Source organism: Hemitrygon akajei, unplaced genomic scaffold (genome assembly GCF_048418815.1).
Source record: "Hemitrygon akajei unplaced genomic scaffold, sHemAka1.3 Scf000068, whole genome shotgun sequence".
NCBI classification, from domain to species: Eukaryota; Metazoa; Chordata; class Chondrichthyes; order Myliobatiformes; family Dasyatidae; genus Hemitrygon; species Hemitrygon akajei.
Window position 1 is genome coordinate 1,482,139 of NW_027331954.1, and position 26,232 is coordinate 1,508,370.

At 46.3% G+C, this 26,232-nt stretch overlaps 1 protein-coding gene across 1 annotated transcript; it reads left to right on the forward strand.

Moving 5' to 3' along the window:
• Window positions 1-5,615: 5,615 nt before the first annotated feature.
• LOC140722047 (NACHT, LRR and PYD domains-containing protein 3-like) lies at window positions 5,616-25,099 on the forward strand. The gene is made up of 12 exons (XM_073036860.1): window positions 5,616-5,665; window positions 6,350-6,539; window positions 11,500-11,591; window positions 11,972-12,138; window positions 17,435-17,606; window positions 17,706-17,771; window positions 19,329-21,096; window positions 23,156-23,242; window positions 23,398-23,568; window positions 23,724-23,894; window positions 24,049-24,216; window positions 24,392-25,099. Exons 3-12 carry the CDS (start codon window positions 11,582-11,584, stop codon window positions 24,492-24,494), a joined length of 2,883 nt encoding a protein of 960 aa, XP_072892961.1. The 5' UTR covers window positions 5,616-5,665; window positions 6,350-6,539; window positions 11,500-11,581; the 3' UTR covers window positions 24,495-25,099.
• Window positions 25,100-26,232: the final 1,133 nt, after the last annotated feature.

Below are 26,232 nucleotides of genomic sequence, written 5' to 3' on the forward strand. Positions count from 1 at the left end.
ACATATCAGAAAATGAATTATTCTCATCTTAATTCCCTAGGAATATTCTGAGCGGATGGGAGTTTCGAAGTTGTTTCTTTCAGCTAGCTCCGCCCACGGTCCCCGCCCGCGCCCTCTCGCCGATCTTTCGTAACCAGGGCAACACACACAATGCTGGAGAAACGCTGCAGGCCAGGCAGCATCTATGGATGTGAAGAAAGAAAGGACGTTTCAATCCAAGACCCTTCAGCAGGATTGGAATGGAAGGAGAAGAGGCCAGATCATTTATTGATTGGGAAGATACGAGCTGTTGTTCTGTGAAACTCGTAGTCCAGGGTCTGTGTGTGAGAAGCTGCTTGTCCGGTCACATTCCTTAGAACAGGGAGCCGCCTTTGGGCTGAAATTAAATCGAGCCGGTTCCGCAAATCACTCTCATTCGGGTGTGTGGAAAGCCGCTTTAATATTGTATTTAACCCTTTCTGCAGCAGGGGAGAGCGATAGAATCTATATCTACATTCTGAAGGAAATGAGGGGAAACGTTTTCACTCACTGCATGGTGAGAATGTGGGACGAGCTGCTCCCGCATTGGTGCATGTGAGCTCGTTTTCAACGTTTCAGAGAAGGTTAGATAGACACATGGATGGGCGGGGCATGGACGGCTGTGGTCCAAGGGCAGGTCGATGCGAATAGGCAGTCCTTTTCACAGAATAGATGGGCCGAAGAACTGTTTCTGTGTTGTACGTCTCGATGACTCTGTGAACCTATGTCTCGTTATTGGAAATCAAACCCAAATCCAACTTCCATTAGTTCCCACTCTCAGCCCTCTGCACGAAGAAGTTTCCCCTGATGTTCACCTTAAATATTTCACCTTTCGCGTCACACTTAACCCATGATCTCTAAGTCCAGTCACACCCAACCTAACCGGAAAAAGCCTGCTTGCATTAACCCTATCCATACCCCTCAGAATTTTATGTACCTCTGCACTGTTCCCTACGCTACAACGGGGGTTTTCTACGCCCAGTACACGTCTTCGTATCCCACGCTGTGAACTCTTTCCTTCAAGCTAACTGTTACGCAATCTCTCGCTCTCTCTCTCTCCCGCGTTCTCTCCCTCCCTCCCTCTCCCTTTCTATTTCACCTATTCCCTCTCTCGCTTTCTGTCACATATTTCTATCGCTAATACGTGTGTTTCTCACTCTCCATCATATTCAGACTTTCTCTCTGTTTGTCATTCCTTTCTGACTCTATCCCTCTCAATTTTTCCCCTTCTCCATGCCACCATCTCCATCTGCCTCACTCTCTCTCTCCTCCTAAATCTTTTCCTCTCGGCCTCCACCTATAACCACTCTGTCCCACTTTCACTGACCTCATCCCCTTCAACGCTTTCCCTCTCACTCTCTCACCGTCTTTTCCTCCTTCCCTCCACCCTCTCCCACTTCCACTCATCAATCTCACTAGCTATTTTCCTGTTTCCTCTCTTCCTTTCCAAATCTCTCCCCTCTCTCTCTTTAACTCCGATCCCTTTATCTCTCCTTCCCCCACCTTCTCTATTCACTGCAGTCTCTGTCTTCTCCACTCACTCTCTCCGTTCTCTTTCTGCAGTTTGCCGAAGTGCTGAGCTTTGGTCTGCACTGCCGTGAACATTTTAAAAATAGGGGATCATTCCTTTCCTGGCTACCATTATGAATACTACATAACTCCCGGACTTGTTATAATTTTCAATCAATACGTCATTCCCCCCCGACAGCCGGGTTAACTGCGGTGAAGGTTGTCAGTTTCTCCGACTCTCCCTCCCCGACGGCCATTCCAATAACAGTGAGGACGCCCATCGCAAGTTCGTGCATCACTCCTACAATAGCGCCCATTTCCGAACATACTCCCTTTTAGAACTGGCTTCTTTTAAGAAATATAAATTTCTCAAATCTTTATGGCGCAGTGTTAACCGAGGGCGAAGGTGTTTCTTGCAAGAATTTGCCAGGATGGAAATACAATAATCGGTTGATGCTGGTGTCAATAAATGAATAGTCATAAACATCCCTGAACCGTACATCGGCGAACGGGTTTGGTTTGTTTCCAGAAGAAAGGATGAAATTACATGTCCCGGAACAGACAGTCATATAAAACGACAGCACAGAAACAGGTCCTTCAGCCCATCGAGGCAATACCGAAGCCAGTTAAACTGCCTACCCCCACCTACCTACACCGGGCTCATAACCCTCCATATCCCTACTATCCATGTATCCATACAAACTTCGACTGAACGTTGAAATCAAGCTCGCCCGCACCATTTGTTTCACGATGCTGTCACGACCCTCTGAGTGAAGACGAATTACTTAAATGCAACCCTAGGTAATTTCTAAAGTAAGTACATGTTCGGCACAGCATTGTGGGCCGAAAGGCCTGTATTGTGTTGTAGGTTATATAAGTTTCTGTGTTTCCCCTCACCTTCCCCATAAACTTCTCACATTTCACCCCGATTGTAGTTGTAGAAAAAAAGCCTGCTTGCACCAACTCCATCTATAGCCCTTGTAATTGTGTGCACCTCTATCAAATCCCCTCTCAGTCTTCCACTTTCTGAGGATTCCATTCTTACCCTGCTCAAACTTCCCTTTTAACTGAGGTCCCCCAGACCCGGCAATATCCTGGTATCTTTTTTCTGTCCTTCTCCAACCTTTCCTGCAGATTGGTGACCAAAGCTGCACATAATTATTCAGATCAGACTTCACCGCCGTATGACCGTGGTTGGTCCGACAGAAGTGCGAAACCTTGCTCTTTTCTGCAATAAATTCCATTGGGCCATTTTTAGCCGATCTTTACAATTGGTGCAGATCCTTCTGCAAGCCACGATACCGTCCTCATTGTCCACTACAGCCCCAAACCTGGTGCTATCCGCAAATGTGCTCATCAGTGGACCAGATTATCCTATAAATCATTATAGATGACAAACAGCAAACGACAAAGCACCTGTGATCCCTGTGGTTCTCCATCCTGAAGCTGCGTCTTCTTGTCCTGGACCCTCTCACGTTCTTTCCACATCTACTCTGTCTAGGCCTTTCAACATTCGAAAGGATTTAATGAGATCCCCCCCCCCCCCCACACACTTATACTTCTGAATTCCAGCGAGTGCTGACCCAGAGTCATCACACCTTCCTAGTGTGATATCCTTTTCTTTCCTGGAATCGTCCCTCCTCTCGACCCTTTTAAATACCAGCACATCCTTTCTAAGCTGAGGGACCGAAACTGTTCACAATACTCAAGGTGATGCCTCACCCGGGCCTTGTTAAGCCTCAGCATCACATCCTCGTTCTTGTATTCTAGACCTCTTGAAATAAATGCAAACATTGTATTTGCCTTCCTCACCACCGACTGAACATGCAAGATAAACTTCTGGGTGTTCTGCAAGGAGTCCCATGCCCATCTGCAAATAGTACGAACTTTTATTTCTACTACCAAAATGCATAACCATGCATCTGTATCATCTGCAACCTTGGCGAAAAAAACCATCGATTCTACCATCTAAATTTTTAATATACGGCAGGAAAAGAAATGCTCCCAACACCGACCCCTGCGGAACACCACCAGTCACTGGCAGCGACCATAAAAAGGACACTTTTATTCCCACTCGCAGCCTCCTACCATTCGGCCAAGGCTCTAACCACCTTAGAAATTTTTCTGTACTACCATGGGTTCTTAACTTGGTGAGCAGCCTCATGTGTGGCACCTTGTTAAAGGCCCTTTGAAAGTCCAAATATACAACATACACAGCATCCCCTTTATCTATCCTACTTGTCACCTCCTCAAAGAATTACAACGGGTCCGTCGGGCAAGATTATCTTGTCCTGTGTCACCAATTACACTATCATTTCTCTTTTATTTTTTAATATACTTGAAAAATAACTTTTACTATCTACCTTGATATTATTTGCGAGCTTTCTTTCATATTTCTTTCCCGAATGATGTTTTTAGTTGCTCTCTGTAGGCTTTTTTCAAACTTCCCAATCCTCTATCTTCCCACTATTTTTTGCTTTGTTGTATGCCCTTCCTTTTACTTTTACAATGGCTTTAACTTCCCTTATCAGCCACGGCTGTACTATTTTTCCTTATGCGTATTTCTTCATTTTTAGAATACTGTAAACATGCCCTGCAACTTCCTCATTTTTTTTTCCAGAAAAGCACGCCTTTGCTCCTCTGCTGACATCCCTGCCAGCAGCTTCTTCCAATTTACTTTGGCCAACTCCTCTCTTAAAACGGTGTAATTTCCCTTACTCCACTGAAATACAGCTACATCAGACTTGCACAGATTATCGTTTTGGTCTTTCAGAGGTCCAACTTTATCCAGTGCAATCCTTTTGCTCGGATCATGTTTGTGGAATCCTCAGAAATTCCCTTCACCGTGTATATTAGATGAACTTCATGCCTCTTTTAGCCTCCCGGATTTCCTTCTTGAGCATTTTCTTGCACGCGTTACACTCCGTAAGGGCCTCATCTGATCCTACTTGCCAGTATCTGCTATGCACCTCCTTTCTTCTTTTAACTGGAGCCTCAATATCCCTTGGTTATCAAGTTTCTTACACTTGCTTTTCTTACCTTTCATTCTGCGAAGCACTTGCAAGCTTATAGTCTCAAAATTTCGTTTTTGAAGGCCTTACACTTTCCAAGTATACTTTTGACAGAAAGCAGCCTTTCTCAATCCACACTTGCCAGATCGATTCTGATACCATCAAAATTGCGCTCTCTCCAATTCAGAATTTCAACCCAAAGGTCAGACCTGACATTTTGAATTTTTACGTGGACATTATGGCATCGTGGTCAGTGGATGAAAAGTATCCCCCCACACAAACTTCTGTCCCCTGCCCTGCCCCATTGCTTAATTACTGATTCAGTATCTCACGCTCTGTAATTGGGATTTCTGCCTACCGCTGAAGAAAACGTTTGAAAAACTCTATGCCACCTAGTCCATTTACAATACGGGATTCCCAGTCATTATGTGAAAAATTAAAATCACCTACTATAGCAGCTACAAGGTTCTTGCAACAGTCTGAGATCTTTCAAATGTGTTCCTCTAAATCTCTAGGACTGTTGGGCTGTCTTTAATATAGTCCCAGTAACGTGGCCATACAGTTCTTAATTCTCATTTCCACACAGAACGCCTCACTTGTCGAGTTCTACGATTTCTCCTGACTGAACACTGCCGTAACATTTTCTCTGACTGGTAACGCCACTCCTTAATTCATCCTCCCCGCTGTCACGCCTTAAGTAATTTGACCCTGAAATAACTGTGACGGGTGTGGAATGTTTGAGCTGAAACGTGCCCTGCGCCGGACAGCCCCGTTCATACAGAGGGTGGAACCTCATCCCGCTGGATCAACTTGACAGCCTGGCACTGGCTGAATAAAATGGAGATTCTCCGCCTTGCTGGTTGCGTCACAGGAATAAGGAGGAAAATAGAGATCTACACGGAAATCCAGACAGAAACTACTTGCGACGGCGGGGGAAGACTCTCACAGCCTCTGTAATTCTATCTCATTAACCCCGGATCATCCGGACCTGTCTACCTGTGATCAGCGACTGACTCTCTATAACTGAATAGCTTCGGGAGCAGCAGCGCAGACCGAATTCTTGGTGCATGGTTGGCACATTCATCATCCCAGACAGCACTGAACACCGTCCGGTTTCAAAATCAGAGGTAAATGTAGTTTCCGATTTTGCAAATCAGTGTGCATTTACAGCGGGGCTCGGCTTTTGACTAGATGGGGGGGGGCGGGGATACAAGGGGAGAAGGGAGCTCTGACACGTTCAACGAAGTAACTATTGACCAAATGCATTAAAAGCAACGACGTCGTCACCTTCAGTTATACACATTTTCTGCGGCAGGTTCTACTGAGTCAGTGCAGATGAACCTTGCGCACGGATAGTGATATTTAAAATGTCCCCCGGGGCAGGGCAAGGTCCCTACTCCGATCTCTCTCTCTCTCACAGTTAGACACAGGGACACACACACACGTACACAAAATAAAAACTAACTACTCAGAATAACAGAGCGACCGTGAGATTCTACTGTTTTACTGTTCGGAACGTCGCAGTAGAGAATGCCTAAGATCAATTTAATGAGTTAAATCGCAAAAAAAAACAATGACATTAAAACTACAAATGATGGGAGTGGGGGTAAAATTAAATACAGAACTCTCACAAAGTCTGGTAGCAATTGTAACAAGTAGTCATTCAGATTGAAGACACTGGGGATCTTTCTTTTCTATATCGACGGGTGTTCATTGTTTGATTTTTCTGTAACAGAAATACTTAAATACAACATTAAGCTACCTTTGTGCACAGTTAAAGTGGAGTATCGAACTGGTTTGTTCGGTTTCAGCAGAGAATCCGCCCTGTGGACAGGCAGCAGCTTGTACACGGAAAATCGCGCTGTGAGTCACCCAGGACAGCAACACCGGCCCCTCCCCGCAGCTACTAAATATCTGTCGCTGGACTGGTTGCAATGAAGTTCGCAGAAAACGACTTGAAAACATATTGACACGGAAACAGAACATTCTTGGTGAACTGAGGTGAGAATAATTCAGCTTCTGAGATTTATTTCGAAACTTTATTACCAATCATCACGTTATCTGTGTTTTGAAGCAGTATTCAAGAAGTCATCATTTCTATTGTAACCCGCCTCTGGCGGTGGTGCTGTTAGTCATCCTGCAGTTTTCTGTCCGCACGTGTGAGATTTTCCACAATTTATGTCCAGGTTAAAAACAGTTCTCAAACTAAAGATGAAGCGTTACGATTTCAAAGCCAGCCTGCGATAAGCTGCTTCGCCAACACGGGTTCCATTTCCAAATTTGTCACTGCAGATCAATGCATGCTTTTCCTCTTTGTGACTGTGTTGATTGTCGCTGTTTCGAGCTGGGGGTGGGGTCGGGAAATAGTTACAAAAAGCGGCAGGTGGTATTTCAAAACAAAAACCATGATTTTACTGTGTGGGGCAGAAAGCTCGATGGGCTGAATGGTCAATTTCAGCCTGGTATGTTCACAAGAAACGATATGACTACAATTACCGTAAATCAATTTAATGCGAACGGGCCATCAAACGTGTAAATTACCTGTCGATGAACCGAAGCCAAACATTGCTGCAATTATATCATCCAGGCCGTTAACATAGATGATAAGCAACAATGGATCCACCTCCGATCCCTGGGGCATCCCACTACCCACTGGTCTCCAGTCAGAGGTTTAAACTATCTTTTAGCATTGGCTGGCTTCTCCCGCGAAGCCAATTTATAACCACTTCCAGCATTTCCAAGCCCCTGAACCTCAGACCATGAGACAGAGGAGCAGCATCAGGCCATTCTGCCCATCGAGTCCACTCCGCTATCCCATCATGGCTGATCCCAGATCCCACTCAACCCCATACACCTGCCTTCTCGCCATATCGTTTAATGTCCAGAACGATCTGGAAACGGACAACTTCCCCCTTAAATATACACACGGACTTGGCCTTCTCTGCAGTCCGTGGCAGAGCATACCACAGATTCACTACACTCTTCAAAAAAAAATCTTCCTTACCTCTGTTCTGAAGGGTTGCCCCTCAATGTTGAGGCTGTGCCCTCTAGTTCAGAATACCGCCACCATCGGAAACATCTGCTCCATATCCATGCTATCTAGTCCGTTCAGCATTCAGTAGGTTTCAGTCAGATCCCCACGCATGCTTCTGAATTCCACTAAGTACAGGCCCAAAGCTGCCAAACGCTCCTCATATGTTAACCCGTTCTCCAATGACAACACATCCATTCTGAGAGATGGAGTCCAAACCTGTTGGCAATACTGCAAGTGCGGCCTAACTAGTGTCTTATAAAGTCTCAGCACAACCTCCTTGCTTTTATGCTCTATACGGACAAACAAGCTGGGTGAACTCAGCAGGTCGGGCAGCATCCGTTGAAAGGAGCAGTCAACGTTTCGGGCCGAGACACTTCGTCAGGACTGAAGGAAGAGGTGGCAGGGGCCCTATAAAGAAGGTTGGGGGAGGGGAAGGTGCAGGCGAAAATCCAATCAGAGGAAAGGTCAAGGGTTGGGGGAGGGGAATCAGGGAGGGGATAGGCAGGAAAGGTGAAGAAGGAATGTAAGGGAAAAGCACTATGGGTAGTAGAAGAAGGCAGAATCATGATTGAGGTGATAGGCAGCTAGAAGAGGAGTCAGAGTGAAAGTGTGATAGAGGAAGGGAGAGGGAGGGAATTACCAGAAGTTGGAGAATGCAGTGTTCATACCAAGGGGCTGGAGACTACCCAGACGGTATGTGACGTGTTGCTCCTCCAACCTGAGTTTGGCCTCATCATGGCAGCAGAGGAGGCCATGTATGGACATATCCTAATGGGAATGTGAAGCAGACTTGAAGTGGGTGGCAACCGGGAGATCCTGTCTGCTGTGGCGGACGGAGCGGAGGTGCTCGACGAAGCAGTCCCCCAATCTGTCTCGGGTCTCGCCGATGTAGAGGAGGCCGCACGGGGAGAAATGCCTGAGAAATTAGACTGTCGAGTCAACTGACTCTGTTTGGCCTTGCGCTTATTGTTTTATTTTACCCTTTAACGACGTTTGCATTAAAGTCTGTGAAATATCGATCCATTTGAGTGTCTCTCATTCCGCAGTTGGGCCATATCCCAACCGTTGTGACAGACGCTGCTTGAGCCAGCAGGCTTTCTCAATGGATGTTGGAAGGGCAGGTGCTTCGAGGTGGACAGATAGATGAAGCCTTTCTTTTCCCAATCTGTATTAACAACTTCTCTGAAGGAACAAATACATCATTTAGAAGTCCCTTGGTGATACAAAACATTGGAATTTATACTATATTTTGTTTATGAAAAAGAAATTGTCTAATTTCTGTTCAATTTGAAATTTAATTGTCATTCAACCGGACAGGAAACAGCCAAAAGAAACATGGTTACTCCGGGGTCAAGATGCAAGACGTAGTACCAGTAGTCACACACAGCACAACGCACATATCGCACATTGAAGAGACCAAACACATATGCGATGTCACTAACAAACAGTCACCGAAAACACGTATAGTCATACACCATGAGCTCAAGAATGCTGCAGGAGCATACAGTCGAATACAATAGATGTTGCCTTCTACCGAGCGAACGCCAGGGTGGGGGTGGCTTCACCGGCCACAGCGTGGACATAACGCCACATTGCCTCAGGTGGAGTGTAACGAATCTGACCCCTCTCACTGGGTGTCTGCAAACAGGCGATGCCGCAGCTTGAGCCCGAGTCCTTGCTACGACGAGGCTACGCAGCTACCCCGCCGTTTGCTAATAGATCATTGATTCAGAGTTAGACCACTCCGCACTGACAGAGTCCAAGAGGGTCTTGTTATCGCAATAAACGGGTTTAAGACGATTCCTCGCTGTTAGTCTACACACAACCTGGCACAGCGACACCTTCAAATACCTCTCTGACGCAGGTAGCAGCACGATGCACACCAAGTCCAGCTCCTTCGCTTTCTTCCCAACGAGAAACTCACCGATGCGGTAACCCAACAATATTTAAAGTTCTTAATGTTCAGGAGGAACATTATTACAAACCTTTACAAAGAACAATAACACCCAAGGGGAGGGAGATGGTGCAGAAGTGTTGGAAAGTAGCAAGTGTATCCGGGTGAGTTGGTGTGATAGTCAGATGGACGCTGGCGTGGTCTAGTGCTCGGTGTTCGGACGTTTTTTTTCTGTTATTTATATCAACGGTTATCAAAGGTCTTGATCAATACGTTTGCTGGTGAATCATTATTGGCAAGACTCGTTCATACTCAAGAAGATTAGCTTATATAATGGGAGATCCAGATCAGTTAGGAAAGAGGACGGAGGCGTGCCAAATAGACTTCAATACAATTGAGTGTGAGCTGGTGCATTTCGGAAAACAAACCTACACAAAATTTGTTCTGGGTCGCCAGCGAGTGAAATGGAGCAGAGGGACAGAGGACTGTAATGAATTGTTCGCAGGGACACAGGGTAGTGAAGACGGCGTTTATCCCGCCGGCTTTCATCAAGACACTATGAGTGCAGGAGTTGGGATATTATATTGCAGTTGTAAATGTCGTAGGTGAGTCTATGTTTGCAGTACTAAGCATAGTTATGGCCGTTGCATTCTGGAAATTCCTTCTCTAAACTCCAGATAATGCAAAGAAGATTTCCGATGATGTTTTCAGTACCAAAATGCTTGAGTTAGAAGGAGACAATGATCACGCTTTGTTTTTATTCCTTGAATGTAGGAGAATGAACAACGACATTACAGAAGTGTTTTAAATTTTGAATGGCAGAGATTTAGTGGACATTAACAGCCATTGTCCGAAGTCAAGGGAAACCAAACGACATAGATTAACTATGAGAGGTAAAGGTTTAAAAAGGGCATGAACAGCTAATGTCTCACGCAGGGCGATGTAGCAACATCGGCCTTACGCAGGAAATCGGGATAAGCTGTCTTGGTACACCAGTCGGCATGGATTCGTTGGGCCGAAGAGTCTTTATACATGGTGCATTTATCTCTGTATCTATTGGCGAGATGCGGCAGATGCTACTGGACAAGCAATACGTAGAATTTACTAGTAATTGGTCATACTTGGGTCTGAAGCTCTAATGCATCTATTCCATTTCTCTCACACCCGATCCTCCCGCCGCAAAACCAGGGATAGGCTTCTTCTTGTCCTCACCTGCCACCCCATTAGCCTTCGCATCCAGCATATAAATTTCCATGACTTCCGCCATCTCCAATGGGATCTCACCTCCTGCCCCTCCAATCCCCGCCACTTTCGGCTTCGTAGCGATTCCTACGCGAATCCCATATCCATTCGTCCCTCCCCACTGATCTCCCTGCTTGCACTCATTCCTGCCAACTACACCTGCCCGTGCACCTCCACCTTTTCTGCCAATCGGGACCCCAAGCAGAGCTTCCAGGTGATGCGACACTTCAGCTGAGAGTTCATTGGGGTCATCTACGGCATCTGCTGTTCCAGGTGTGGCGTCCTGTGTATTGGTGAGACTCGACGTAGATTTGTAGACCATTTCACCTCTCCAGAAAAAGCGGGATCTCCCTGCAGTCACCGATTTTAATACAACTTCCCATTCACATTCCGACATGTCAGTCCATGGCCTCCTCGACTGGCACGATGAGTTCACACTCAGCTTAGAGGAACATCACCTTATATTCCATCTGGGTAGCCTCCAACCTGATGGCATGAACATCGATTTCTCGAAGTTCTGGAAATACGATTCTTCAATATTCTTCGAACGTCTACGATCAGATTCACATTTCTCCAGCCCTTTACCCTTTCACCAATCAAATTCTTAGCCTTTCACTTCACCCCCTAGTTATTCTGACCTCGTTTTCTTTCAGGTCCTGCTGAAGCTTCTCGATCTGAAACGTCGACTGTTTATTCCTTTCCATAGATGCTGCATGACCACCAGAGTTCCTCCAGCATTTTGTGTTTAAATCCCTGGTACTTATTCGCTCTCTTTTATTTCTGTTATTCAGAGCGTTACCAGCAGTTGGGGCGTTCTTCCACCGAGACCAAATTCAAGAAGACGGCAATCAACCATCATCAGTCAGAGTCAGAATGGACGCAGGTATGCTCAGTGTTTCTTTTTTGTCCATTGAAACTCCGTCCGTATGGTGCACATACAACATTGAACTTAGCCTATAGAACATAGAAATCTACAGCACATTGCAGGCCCCTGGCCCAATGTTGTTCCGACCATGTAACCTACTCCAGAATCTGCTTAGAATTTCCTGAGCGCATAGAGGAAATAGGTTAAAGGTGAAAGTTTAAAGGGGATTGAGGATGCATGGCTTACACTGAAAGTGATCGGTGTCTGGGATGTGCTTTCAACGGAGCTCTTGAGTAAGTAGGAAACGGAGGGATATTGACCATGTGCCTGTAGATGAGATTGGTTTAAATTCACACCGTGGTCGGCACAGTCATGCTGTGATTTTCTATTGTCCACAGATCGGAGCTCTGAAATCTCCGCCTTCCTGTCACACTGTGTCGATCACCAACTGTTCCAGTTGACGAAATTCTATCGGGACCGACTGGAGCAGGCGATTGAGGAGGGTGTGGAGGAACTCGGCCTCATGTTAACAGGCGAGGATCATTTCACGGGACGGGAGCATCACGTAAGTCGAAAGGACACAGACTGAGTGCAGATTCTTCTAAAGCTATTACAGACCCACAGTATTGGTGCACAAGAAATGTCGGTCATTGAAAGGCCGAGATACTTATGGTCAATAATAACAAAAGTGTCCCCAGATGCAGCTACACTGAGCCTTTATTAAACCAATAGCAGCCTCTATCAGGTTTAGACTGGTTAATGTATAGCCAATCACTGACATGAGACTTTAGTACTGTGCCAACCTGATGGAACTTGCAAGTGTACAGGAAACCACTTCACACCAATCTGTCTCATTTCCCATTACATTCGCAAAGCTCAATCGTTATTGCCACCGTGAAGTGTCTGGTCAATAGATGCTGGGGGTGAGGTTTGCGAACCAGTTTGCGTTCGCTTCATAACCCATGTATAGTGACTGGTTTTGCAGATCATCTGTCGAGTCTACCCTCACCCCCAGCATCTATTGACCAGACACTACTGAATATCGTCTCTCTTGTGAACGGCTGAAACTCTTGTATTTGAGCAATTATCCCATTATACCTCGTGGTTCAGTGAACTTCTGTTGCTTGTGTCTGTTATATTTACAGGTTTAAAAAAAAATCCTACCGTATATACTGTTAAGATTACAAGACATATGATCAGAATTAGGGCATTCGGCCAGTCGAATTTGATCGCCATGCCATCATTGCACTCAACCCCAATTTCCTGCCTTTCCCCATATCCTTTAGAAAGAACATAGAACATAGAATAGTACAGCACATTACAGGCCATTCGGCACTCAAAGCCTGACTGCCATATAACCCCCACCTTAAATACATCCATATACCTGTCTATGTAGTCTATGTCTATATACCTGTCATAGTAGTCTCTTAAACTTCCCTAGTGTTGCTGCCTCCACCACTGACTCAGGCAGTGCATGCCACGCACCAACCACTCTCTGAGTGAAAAACCTTCCTCTAATATCCCCCTTGAACTTCCCTCCCCTTATCTTAAAGCCATGTCCTCTTGTATTGAGCAGTGGTGCCCTGGGGTAGAGGCGATATATATATATATAGACTCTGTATATTCCTCTTAATATCATGTAGACCTCCACCATGTCTCCTCTCATCCTCCTTTTCTCCAAAGAGTAAAGCCCTAGCCCCCTTAATCTCTGATCGTAATCCATAATCTCTAAACCAAGCAGCATCCTGGTAAATCTCCTCTGTACCCTTTCCAATGCTTCCACATCCTCCCTATAGTGAGGCGACCAGAAAATACACAGTACTCCAAGAGTGGCCTAACCAGAGTTTTATAGAGCTACATCATTACATCCCGTCTCTTAAACTATATCACTCGACTTATGAAAGCTAACACCCCATAAGCTTTCTTAACTAACCTATCTAACAGTGAGGTAACTTTCAGGGATCTGTGGACATGTACCCCTAGATCCCTCTGCTCCTCCACACTTCCAAATAGCCTGCCATTTACTTTGTACTCTGCCTTGGAGGTTGTCCTTCCACAGAGTACCACCTCGTCCTTCTCCGGGTTGAACTCCAGCTGCCACTTCTCAGCCCACTTCTGCATCATATCAATGGCTCTCTGTAATCTTCGACAATCCTCTACACTATCTACAACACCACCAACCTTTGTGTATTCTGCAAACTTGCCAACCCACCCTTCTACCCCCACATCCAGGTCGTTAATAAAAATCACGAAAAGTAGAGGTGCCAGAACAGATCCTTGTGGGACACCACTAGTCACAACCCTCCAATCTGAATGTACTCCCTCCACTACGACACTCTGCCTTCTGCAGGCAAGTCAATTCTGAATCCACCTGGCCAAACTTCCCTGGATCCCATGCCTTCTGACTTTCTGAATAAGCTTACTGTTTGGAATCTTGTCAAATGCCTTACTAAAATCCATGTAGATCACATCCATTGCACTACCCTCATCTATATACCTGGTCACCTCCTCAAAGAACTCTATCAGGCTTGTTAGACACGATCTACCCTTCAGAAAGCCATGCTGACAGTCCCTGATCAGACCATGATTCTCTAAATGCCCATAGATCCTATCTCTAAGAATCTTTTCCAACAGCTTTCCCACCACAGACGTAAGGCTCACTGGTCTATAATTACCCGGACTATCCCTACTACCTTTTTTGAACAATGGGATAATATTCGCCTGCCTGCAATCCTCCGGTACCATTCCCGTGGACAATGAGGACATAAAGATCCAAGTCAGAGGCTCTTCCCTCGTCTCGTGGATCAGCCTGGGGAATATTCTGTCAGGCCCCGAGGACTTATCCGTCCTAATGTACTTTAACAAATCCAACACCTCCTCTCCCTTAATATCAACATACTCCAGAACATCAACCTCACTCATATTGTCCTCACCGTCATCAAGTTCCCTCTCATTGGTGAATACCTAAGAGAAGTTTTCATTGAGGAACTCGCTCACTTCCATAGCCTCCAGGCACATCTTCCCCCTTTTATCTCTAATCGGTCCTACCATCACTCCTGTCATCCTTTTGTTCTTCACATAATTGAAGAATGTCTTGGGCTTTTCCTTTACCCTACTCGCCAACGCCTTCTCATGCCCCCTTCTTGCTCTTCTCAGCCTCTTCTTAAGCTCTTTTCTTGCTACCCTATATTCCTCAATAGACACAGCTAATCCTTGCTTCCTAAACCTCACGCATGCTGTCTTCTTCCACCTGACGAGATTTTCCACCTCACTTGTCACACATGGTTCCTTCACACTATCCGTTCTTTATCTTCTTCACCGGGACAAATTTATCCCTAACATCCAGCAAGAGATCCTTAAACATCGAAAACATGTCCATAGTATATTTCCCTGCAGAAATATCATCCCATTTCACACCCGCAAGTTCTAGCCTTAGAGCCTCATCATTTGTCCTTCCCCAATTAAAAATTTTCTGTTCTTCCTGATTCTATCCTTTTGCATAATAATGCTAAAGGACAAGGAGCGGTAATCATTGTCCCCCAGATGCTCAGCCACTGACAGATCTGTGAGCTTACCCGGTTCGTAAGCATTCCCCTTAGTCGGCCTGTCAACATATTGTGACAGGAATCCATCCTTGACACAGATAACAAACTCTGCCCCATCGAAACCCTTGGAACTAATCAAGTGCCAATCAATATCAGGGAAGTTAAAGTCACCCATGATAACAACCTCGTTATTTTTGCACCTTTCCAAAATCGGCCTCTCAATCTGCTCCTCGGTATCTCTGCTGCTACCAGGGGGACTATAGAATATCCCTAGTAGAGTAACTGCTCCATTCCTGTTCCTGACCTCCACCTATACTGACTCAAAAGAGGATCCCGCTACATTCCCCACCCTTTCTGTAGCTGTAATAGTATAGTAATGCCACCCCTCCTCCACTTCCCCCCTTCTATCCCTTTTAAAGCACTGAATCCAGGAATATTGAGAATCCATTCCTGCCTTGGTGCCAGCCAAGTCTCTGTAATGGCCACAACATCATAATTCCACGTAGGTATCCAAGCTCTCAGTTCATCACTTTTGTCCCTGATGCTTCTTGCATTGAAGTACACGCACTTTAGCCCTTCCACCTTACTAACTTTACACCCTTTATTCTGCTTCGCGTTCTTCAAAGTCTCTCTATATGTTAGATCTGGATTTACTCCATGCTCTTCTTTCACTGCTCTATCGTTCCGGGTCCCATCCCCCTTAAAGATCAGTTTAAACCCTCCCGAACCATGCTAGCAAATAGCTTTGAATACCTTAATAATCAGGAACCTATCAGACTCCTGTTTAAATAGATGGATGCATTGTATATGGATTTCAGTAAGGCATTTGACAACTTTCTCTTACAAGGCTCTTTCAGTAAGTAAGGAAGCATGGTATCGAAGGAGAACTTGCTGGGATCTAAACTCGGCTTGACCACAAAAGGCCAAGGGTGGTTGTAGCTGGTTGGTATTCTGAAAAGAGGTCGGTGACTCCTCCTGTTTGTGATTTTTATATATGACCTGAATGAAGAGGTAAAAGGGTGGGTTAGTAAGTTTTGCGGTGTGGTGTATAGTCTGCAGGGTTGTCAGAGGTTACAGCGGGTCATCGAGAGGATGCAGAACTGGGCAGGAAAGTGTCAGATGGAGTTCAACCCAGACAAGTGTGAAGTGGTTCATTTTGATAGTTCAAATTTGAAGACAAAATACCATATTAACGGTAAGACGCTTGGCAGTGTGGAGGATTAAGGAGATCTTGACGTCCGTGTTCAAAGGACGCTCAAAGCTGCTGCGCAGGTTGACAGTGTTTTTAAGAAGGTGTGTGGTGTGTTGGTATTTATCAACCGTGAGATAGAGTTCAGGAGCCGTGCGGTAATGTTACAGCTATATTGGACCGTAGTTAGACCCCCTTAAGGTACTGTGTTCAGTTCTGGTCACTTCACAACAGAAAAGAAGTGGATACTATAGAGAGAGCGCAGAGGAGATTTGCTGGATGAGAGAGCGTTTCTTATGAGAACCGGTTGAGTGATCTTGGCGGACAATGTTTTTTTAAGAGATAGGTACTTGGAGTTTAGAAACATAGATGGCTATGTGGTAGGGAAATTCTAGGCAGTTTCTAGAGTAGGCTATATGGTCGACACAACATTGTGGGCCGAATGGCCATAAATACACTATGTTCTAAAAATACCTCATGACTTGGCTTCCACGGTTTACTGTGGCAATCAATTCCACAGATTCGCCACCCTCTGGATAAAGAAATGTTGGCACATATATTGCTGAATGACTATCAATAAAACCACGATATGCTAAGTATGCGTACGTGAACAAAATATTATCTAGAGACCGCCTTCTAATTACCATTACGTACCGGGGCACATTCAATTATTGCCACCCAGACTGAATGGTATCGAAGGGCCACACATGATATCTAACCATAACATTCCCCATTTGATGTCTGATAATCCCAGGCCAAACTCCTTTTCGCCATTACTACCAGTTGCATTGATATTCTTGACATGCTCAGAACTCTTAAAGTTGCTGGCTGCTCCTCGGTGCAAGTTCCCAGCTGTAGGCTGAAACCGGAGCACTCATGTTACCAGGCAGTTAAGCCTGAGTCTGCCACCGTCCATCATGTGAGCCTGCTTGGTTTTAACCAGCAGTTTACCCCGGGGAAACCCGACAGTGACACTGTCATTGCTGGATCTGGTGTTTTCTCTGTCTGTGTTCAGGATGGACCCGTACCCATCCAGTGTCCGCACTCCCTGTTCCTGCAGATCCTTTCCTCCTGCCTGCAGCCCGCCTCTCGCCGTCTCTCAATATACTCCCCATTGCTCATTACAGAGCGTGACTGAGCTCGCAGAGAAGGGAAACCGAGCGGGCGCTTCCGAACTCCTCCTGGATCTGGTGATGGAGAAGGGCTCCGGGGCCCGGAGGGTGATGTGGGAATCCTTTGTGAAACTACACCACCATTTACCGAAGCTTAACAGAATATTGAAGGAAATACAGGAACGTGGTATGTTGAACAATACACTGTGTGTTACAGATGTAAATGCTGCCGAATTTATAGTATTGCAGAGAGCAGACGTCATGCAAGTTATTCTGTTTTAAACAGGTGATGCGCAGTTCGCCTACATGGACACCGAGCGGGGTTTATCTGAAGTGCCCACACACCTAAAAGGTAAGTTGAAATACCAACCTTTTTATTTCGCTCTGAGAATATTTACCCCTGTTTAGCTCGTGTTGGAATCTGGGCGCCTGGAGGACTGAAAGCCATTTAGATTTGCCATAGTCCTCAGACAGCCTGCCAAGTTTCGAGCTTTTGAGCAGAAACCTCCAATACGATTCCAGTATTCGGCCAAGAAGCTGCCCTGAAGCTCTTCCGATTCCTTTCCATCTGATCTGAACGCTATACTCTCTTGTTGTTCGCACCACATCTCCAGGGTAAAGACGTTGAGCACCCTGTCTGTGTCCGTCATGACAAGGTACCTGTATCCGCCCACCCCTCAACCTCCTAGATTCCAGCGAATAATATCCAGTTCTATGCAATCTTTCCTTGTAACTGTGGTCGTCGAGTTCTGACAACATCTTGGTGAACCATTTTTACACTTTCTCTAATTTACTAACATTTTATCATGACAAGGTGACCAAATCTGTACAATTACTCCTCGTGAGTCAGTAACATCTTAAAACTGCAACGTGTACTCAAAACGCTGACTGACATGGTTCAGTCTGCCGAAAGCCTTCTTCACCATCCAATCTACCTGAGATTCTGCTTTCAGTGAAATCTGCACTGGCACGTCCACATCCCTCTGTTCAATATCAGAACCGCAGGGCTCTACAATTTGTTTTATACTACAGGCATTAAAAGAGATATCAGAGGTAGTTTTCTTTATCTTTTACCCAGAGAGTGGTGTCCGGAATGCGGTTCCGGGGTTAATGGCTAAAGCTGATAAATTAGGGTCATTCAAGCGACTCTGAAATAGGTACATGGATGAAAGCAATATTGAACATTATGGACTACTAAGGAGTGGAGGATTTGAGTGATCGTAGTGTTTGTTAAAATGTTGGTACAAAAGCCCAGTTCAGCAGAATTTAAACTGTAAAGGGAGTACGTATTTCTGTAAAAGTGGAACATTGAAATATCCAGGACTGTGCGTCGACCTCGTGTTCATCAGAGCTTTGTGAAACTGCAATTATTAACAAAGTGGCACACGCCACCATCAGGGAAGACATGATCCCATGGGACGCGGGAACTAGGAAGTTTAAATGATTTTGCTATCGTATTCATTTTCAGCACTGTATGTAGGCCGGATCCCCACCGGCAGACAAACATTGTCTGAACTTCGGCAAAACCTTTCGCAGCGAAAATGTGTTGGGGGACTCGTGACAATTACATATTGTTTTCATAATGTCCTCAGGCGTTCAGAGGAATCACAAAGAGACTCTGCGCGCACAGACACTTTTCCCTGACGTTGTGATGGATGCACAGTGTCATAGACTATTACAACATGGAATCGGGCCTTTCGGTCAAACACATCCGCGCGAATAATGTTACCCAGCGAGTTAGTCCCATCTTCCCCCGTTTGGCCCATAAACCTCTAAAGTTCTCCTGCCAATGTGCCTTAAACATTGATAATATGCCCAGATCACCCACTTTATCTGTCAGGTCATTCCAAATGAGAAAATGCGTTGGGGGACTCGTGACCATTACATTTTTTGTTCATAATGTCCTCAGGCGTTCAGAGGAAACACAAGGAGACTCTGCGCGCACAGACGGAAGAACTGAGAGTGAACACGATCCTGATGAGCGAGAAGGAGAACGTTTTCCAGCTAGTTGATCGATACGCTGAGCTCACGGTCATTTCTACTGTTCGAGATCGGAGACTAGTGGAACATGAATTGCTGGCAAGAGGCAGAATCCACGAGGAATGGAGGGAGAAACATCTCCGCAGAGAGCTGGAGAAAATCCGCATTGCTCATTTGTTTCAGAGCAATGACTCACATCGTTTTCGAGACAAAATGAAGAAATTATTTACACCACCGAGGTCCGGGTGTTCTGCAGCTGTGGCCGGAGTCCCAGGGATCGGAAAAACAACAATGGTACAAAAGATTGTTTATGACTGGGCTACGGGAAAAATATACGAACAATTCCAATTTGTCTTTAGTTTCAAATTCCGGGATTTAAACTCCATTAATTGCAGAATAAACCTGAGAGAACTGATTCTGGATCACTATCCTTACTTTAGGAATATCCTGAGAAAGGTCTGGAAGAACCCAGAGGGATTGCTGTTTATATTTGATGGTTTGGATGAATTCAAACACAGAATCGATTTTGCTGACAGTCGGAGAGACACAGAAACCAAGCAACAGTGCCCAGATCCCGAGTCGTGGTGTGAAGTGTCGGATATTGTGTACAGTTTAATCCAGGGCAAGCTGCTCCCAGGGTGTTCAGTGCTGGTGACCACCCGCCCCACTGCGTTACATTTATTGGAAAAGGCAGAGATCAGTGTCCGGGCTGAAATCCTGGGATTTGTTGGTGAGGAACGGAAGGAATATTTCAGCAGGCATTTTGAAGATCAGACGGTGTCAGCAGCTGTTTTCAAACACGTGAAAGAGAACGAGATCCTGTACACTATGACCTACAACCCCTCCTACTGCTGGATCCTCGCTCTAGTACTGGGACCCTTCTTCACACAAAATGTCACGGGCACGCAGCGAATTCCCAACACCATCACCCAACTATATTCCTACTATATATACAGCATCCTGAAAAACCACGGCCGTGAGATTGAGAACCCTCGTGATGTGTTACTCAGAGTTGGTCTGATGGCCTTTAGAGGAGTGTCCGAAAAGAAAATTGTGTTTACAGGTGGAGATTTGATCAACTACGACCTGCAGCCTTCCCAATTCCTGTCCGGGTTCCTAATGGAGCTTTTGGAGAGGGAAGATTCTGCCCGGAGCGTGGTGTACACATTCCCACACCTCACCATCCAAGAGTTTGTAGCTGCAGTCGCACAATTCCTGAATCCACATCCCGGGGATATCCTGAAATCCCTCAGTGAAGCCCACAACACGACAGATGGGCGATTCGAGGTATTTCTCCGTTTTGTTGCTGGTCTCTCCTCCCCAATGACAGCTCGGGGCCTGGAGGACTTTCTGGGTCCATTTCCTCATGAAACAACCTGCCGGGTGATTGACTGGGTGAAGGAGGAGTTTCAACGCCAAAGTGGAATCACAGAGAGTGAAGCTGGTAAAAGGAGCCTCCTGAACACATTGCACTACCTGTTTGAGTCTCAGAATAGTGGACTGGCTCAGGCCACCCTGGGATCTGTGGAAACACTTTCATTCAGTGGAATGACACTGACCCCGATTGACTGCGCTGTCCTGTCTCATGTCATCGGACTCTGTGATACAATAAAACACCTGGACCTGGAGAAATGCAACATTCAGTGTGAAGAAATCCAGCGGCTGGGACCCGGGCTGCACAAGTGCCAGGAGTTGAGGTAACTTGATTTATCTCTCACTCTGAACTGTGAAACTTTTCCATTGTGTTGTTTCAATATAAAAGAATTTGGCTGGAATTGCTGTAAATCAGATTGTGAAGAATTGTGACGAATGCCCAGGGGATCGGTCAGTAAATCTCCAAGGACGGGAGGGTTCTGTTGTTCCTTGTGAAGAGACATTGGAGACCATCAGATTAGTGACAACGGCCATTGGTTTAATGGTAGTAAATCACAGGAATAGCCGTGTTTCTCGCTGCCTGTGACACGTCCATTGACGATGTTTCTTCTCACTGTCAATGACACCCAGACCGACACTGACTGCACCGTGTGGGTCAGAGATTCACACCATCTTCCTGGTGAGGGACTAGTGAGGGCCAGTAGACTCTCCTAGTGAGAGGGTGAGGCAGAACTCTGTGAGATTGTCCTGTCCTTGTCCTTCCCTGTGTGTGATTATCATCATCGCTCCACTTGTGCGTATTTGCTCACTATCAGATACGCAGTCCAGTGTGAGCACCTCCTCTCCAGATTGTGGGCCTAATCCCTATCACTTCCTCTTGCGGGATCATCGTTTCTTATCGCTAGCCTTCTGTTGGATATGTCTGCTTCATCCCCGCCCCACCACCGTCCTCCTGTTGGATCCCTCTTTCCCATCCCCTTCGTCCTGTGGATCTCTGTGCACCAATCCCCTTCCTCCTGTCTGAACTCTCTCCCAGTCTTCCCTCCCGTTGGATCTCTCTTTCACACTCCTTTCATCCTGTGGGATCTCTCTTCACCACTCCACATCCTACTGCCATCAACTCTTCCCCATCCTCCATCATCCTGTGGGGTCTCTCTTCTCCCGTTCCCCATCCTCGTGGCGTCTCTCCTCTCCATTCCCCTTCATCCTGTTTTATGTCCCTTCCATATCCTCCTTCCACGTGCCTGTTCTCTTTTCCACACCTGCCTTATTCCTGTGGGAACTCTCTTCCCTATTCTCTTCATCCTCCGAGATCTCTCTGTAGTAATTCCCTTTTTTCCGACGGAACTTTCTTCGCCACCCCCCTCCATCCTGCCGGATCAACTTCCCTCGTCCACTTTCTCCAGGCGGATGTCTGTTCCCCAGCCCCGTTCAGCAGTAGAGTCTCTCTGCCGCATCCTTATCTTTCTGTGGGATCTCTTTCCAAGCCCACTTTCTCCTTTTGGATAAGCTCTTCCACATCCTCCTTACTACTGCGGAATGTTCATTCGCATCCCACTTCCTCCTGTGGTATCTTTCGTCCCCTTCATGACTTCTTCCTGTGGGCCCACCCTTCGTATTCCCCTTCCGACGGTCGGATACCTCTTCCACAAACTCTTACTCTGAGAATCTCTTTTTGCGCATTCCCTTGCACCTGTCCGATAACATTTCCACGTCCCATTTCCCCTGTGGGATCTCTCTTCCTCCTGTCGGATCTCTGTTCCCATTCCCCTTCATCCTGAGGAAATATCTCCTACATTCCCCTTCTCACAGTTGGAACTCACTTCTGCTGGGGATCTGTCTTGCGCGGTCTCCTTCCAACTCACCAATCTCTCTTCCCCATCCCAACCCCGTGTGGCATTACTCTTCCCTATTCCCTTCCTCCTGAGGGATTCTCCTTGCCATCTCCCTTCTTCCTGTCGGATTTCCCTTCCCCATGCCCCTTTTTGCCGCTGAAGTCTCTCCGCCTATTTATTTTCTTCTGTTGTGGGGGACTCTTCCACAATCGCCTTTGAACATCTTCCCATCCAACATGATCTTCACCATGGGAATGTATCTAAACTTCCATCCTGCTCCTTCCGACGCCCACGAAACAGGAATATCTTTCTGACCACCGGGATTGAGACAGAATAAGTAGAGTTTGCAGGGTCACACCGACAGACTAAATTACCTCAATTCGGTAAATACCCTGGAGCTAGTCAGCGAGGGACATTGACAATGATGGGAACTCTGTTCCGTGGTTTACTGAAGGGTTTAATGTTTCCTGAAATATCAGAGTGAGATAAATTCCCTCAGACCCACGTTTTGAATCACTTTGTTCATCAATTTTCCGTTTGTGTTTAGAGTTGGGCGCAATGAACTGGGAGATGCAGGAGTGAAACTGGTGTCTGCGGTTCTGAGGAACCCAGAGTGTAAAATACAGAAACTGTGGTAAGTACCAGACTGTGGGAGAATGTGTTTACAGTCACTGGGTGTCTAACACTGAATATTAATGTGATCAGTAATTCTGTCACTGATAAACACTGGGGATTTGTACCGTCTCCTGACTCTCTGTGTCCTTCACCCTCACTCTCTCTCATCTCCAGGCTGAACAATGTCGGTCTCACAGATTCTGGTGCCGAGGATCTCTCCTCTGCTCTCAGTACAATCCCATCACTGACGGAGCTGAACCTGAGTGAAAATGAACTGGGAAATTCAGGAGTGAAACTGGTGTCTGCGGTTCTAAGGAACACAGAATGTAAAATACAGACAGTGCGGTAAGTACCAGACTATGGGAGATAGTGTTTACAGTCACTGTGTGTCTGACACTGAACATTAAAGTGATCAGTAATTGTTTTACTGATAAACACTGGGGCTTTGTACCGTCTCCTGTCTCTCTGTGTTCTTCACCCTCACTCTCTCTCATGTCCAGGCTATTCAGTGTCGGTCTCACAGATTCTGGTGCCGAGGATCTCGTCTCCGCTCTCATTACAACGCGATCACTCACGGATCTGGACATGAGTGTTAATAAACTGGGAGATTCAGGAGTGAAACTGGTGTCTGAGGCACTGAAGAACCCAGAGTGTAAAATACAGAAACTGTGGTAAGTACCAGATTGTGGGAGATTGTGTTTACAGTCACTGGGTGTCTGACACTGAACATTAATGTGGTCAGTAATTGCGTCACTGATGAACACTGGGGGTTTGTACCGTCTCCCGTCTCTCTGTGTCCTTCACCCTCACTTTCTCTATCTCCAGGCTGAGTGGTGTCCGTCTCACAGATTCTGGTGTCGAGGATCTCGTCTCAGCTATCATTACAAACGGATTACTAACGCGGGCGAACCTGGGATCAAACTGGCTCACAGACCGATCTGTCCCCGCTCTTCGTCGCCTTATACTGGCAGTCCCGAGTCTGGAGCGGATCGTGTAAGTGTTAAGATTCAATATGATTAAAAAAAACAGCGGATCGGTAGGTTTTCTGGTGATATTTGTCTGTGAGTGTTGTTGAAACCTTAACTCCAGTCCCCCAGTCCCCTGTTACTGACACTGGTGGGTAATCTGTAATCTGTATACTTAATCTTTTTTCTTCCATCTGTTTCAGGCTGGTGAAGAATCGGTTCAGTCAAACCGGGGAGAAGGAACTGAGGGCTCTCCAAGAACCCAGACCAGGACTGAGCGTGGTATTTGACCATCGGAATATGTGAACATTTTCCCCCGAGGGATGAGGACATTTAGGCAGAATTCCCGGTTTTACCTTGAACGGTCGCCTTTAATGGCCGCGACCCAGAATTAATTCCAATCGACCCGGCTCCAGCCGAACGTGCTCTGACGTCAGAACCAGTCCCATAGCCGAGTGTTTCCATCTGCAGTGCTGCGGCTCTGCTTCCGCCGGATGTCCTGGTGCAGGTTTCGCCAAGGGGAACCGGGGACTTACACAGACAGGAATTACAAAGCGGGCCATTGTTACTCGGGGACACCCGTGTCCCGGGTTGGATTATCCGGGAAGGGGATCGTTTTTCTCACTTTGGGCTGTGGACGGTAATTCGTCAGTCTTGCCACTATAGTGATGTTAAATTAACAAATACCTCGGCAGCGATCTCGGACACTGCCCTGAGGTGTGATTTTATAATCATCGATTCCCCGATTCAGAGTAACGGTGAGAAACGGGATTGATTATTCAACCTGTCTCCCGTTGTCGTCGGTCAGTTAATTGTGTGTGACTGTGTATGAATCGGGAGCAGCTTATTTATTTCCGTATGTTAGAAACTCATAGGTAGTTTAATTTACATTTGTCATGATGAAATCAATAAAACACCGTAAATTCCTGTCCTGGTATCAGATGCGTCTTACTATGGGTAAAAAAAAAACACAGACCTCAGATTACTGCTGCCCCGCGCACCCAGCGCACTGTAACAGTGGTTTATATCTCTTCACAGAAAAGCAGAATCTCATTTGCAGCCTGATGAAAGTCAGTCTCACAGAGTCTGGTGAGCTCCCGCGCTCTCCTCGCTCGATGAATCTCCCATTCTCCCCTCGCTCCCTAACCCGCACAATCTTCCCACCGCGCTCTCATCGCTACCCTCCCCAAACCATCCCGCTCCCATCCGCGTGCGCAACCTGCATGCCTATCCGCCTGGGGTCACTCTTTACAACGACCACCGGCCTACCGTCCTTTTTTTACCATCCCGCGCTCATCTTGCGTCGGCCACATTCTCGCGCTCTCGCTGCTGAACCGTGAACCCATCCGTACCACACATCCGAATACACTCCATTGTCGTATCATTCCCGTGCTTATGAAAGTCTGTTAAAAATCTGGAATATATCTACTTCAGGAGTAATGTCCAGGATTTCGTCCTCCAACTCCGCCGATTCTGCGCTCTCCTCGCTTCCCACCAGCACCCGGCACTCTAACTCACCTCGTTGACGTCCACACTCTCCCTACGCCAGACCTCCAAATCGCTCCCCTGCGCCCCAACTACCTCGAACATCTCCCCACTCACAGCCTATAACCCTGCACATTTCTGTCGTCCTCATGCAACAGCCTCTATAACTACCATCGGCAGGACATTCCTGTCTTCCCGCCTCACTGTGGAAATAAGAAAATCCCCTAAATCTTCTCCCATTTAATGGAAAATTCTGTGCCCATATTAATATCTCTTTAAATTCCCTAATATATCTGCTTTTACCACCATCCCAGGCAACTCATTCCAGGCACCATCCACAGACTGTGTTAAAAAAAAACTGCCCCACCCCCACATCTCCATTGGAATTGCTACGTCTGACTTTAAATGTATGCCCTCTATTGTTTGACATTTCAACTCTGGTAGAAATATCCTGTCTATCAACTTTATTCAAGCTTCTCATAAACTTTTAAATCTCTATCCGCAGTCTCCTGCCCTCCAGAGGAAAAAAAAAACAAGTTTATCCAAACTCTTGTTATAG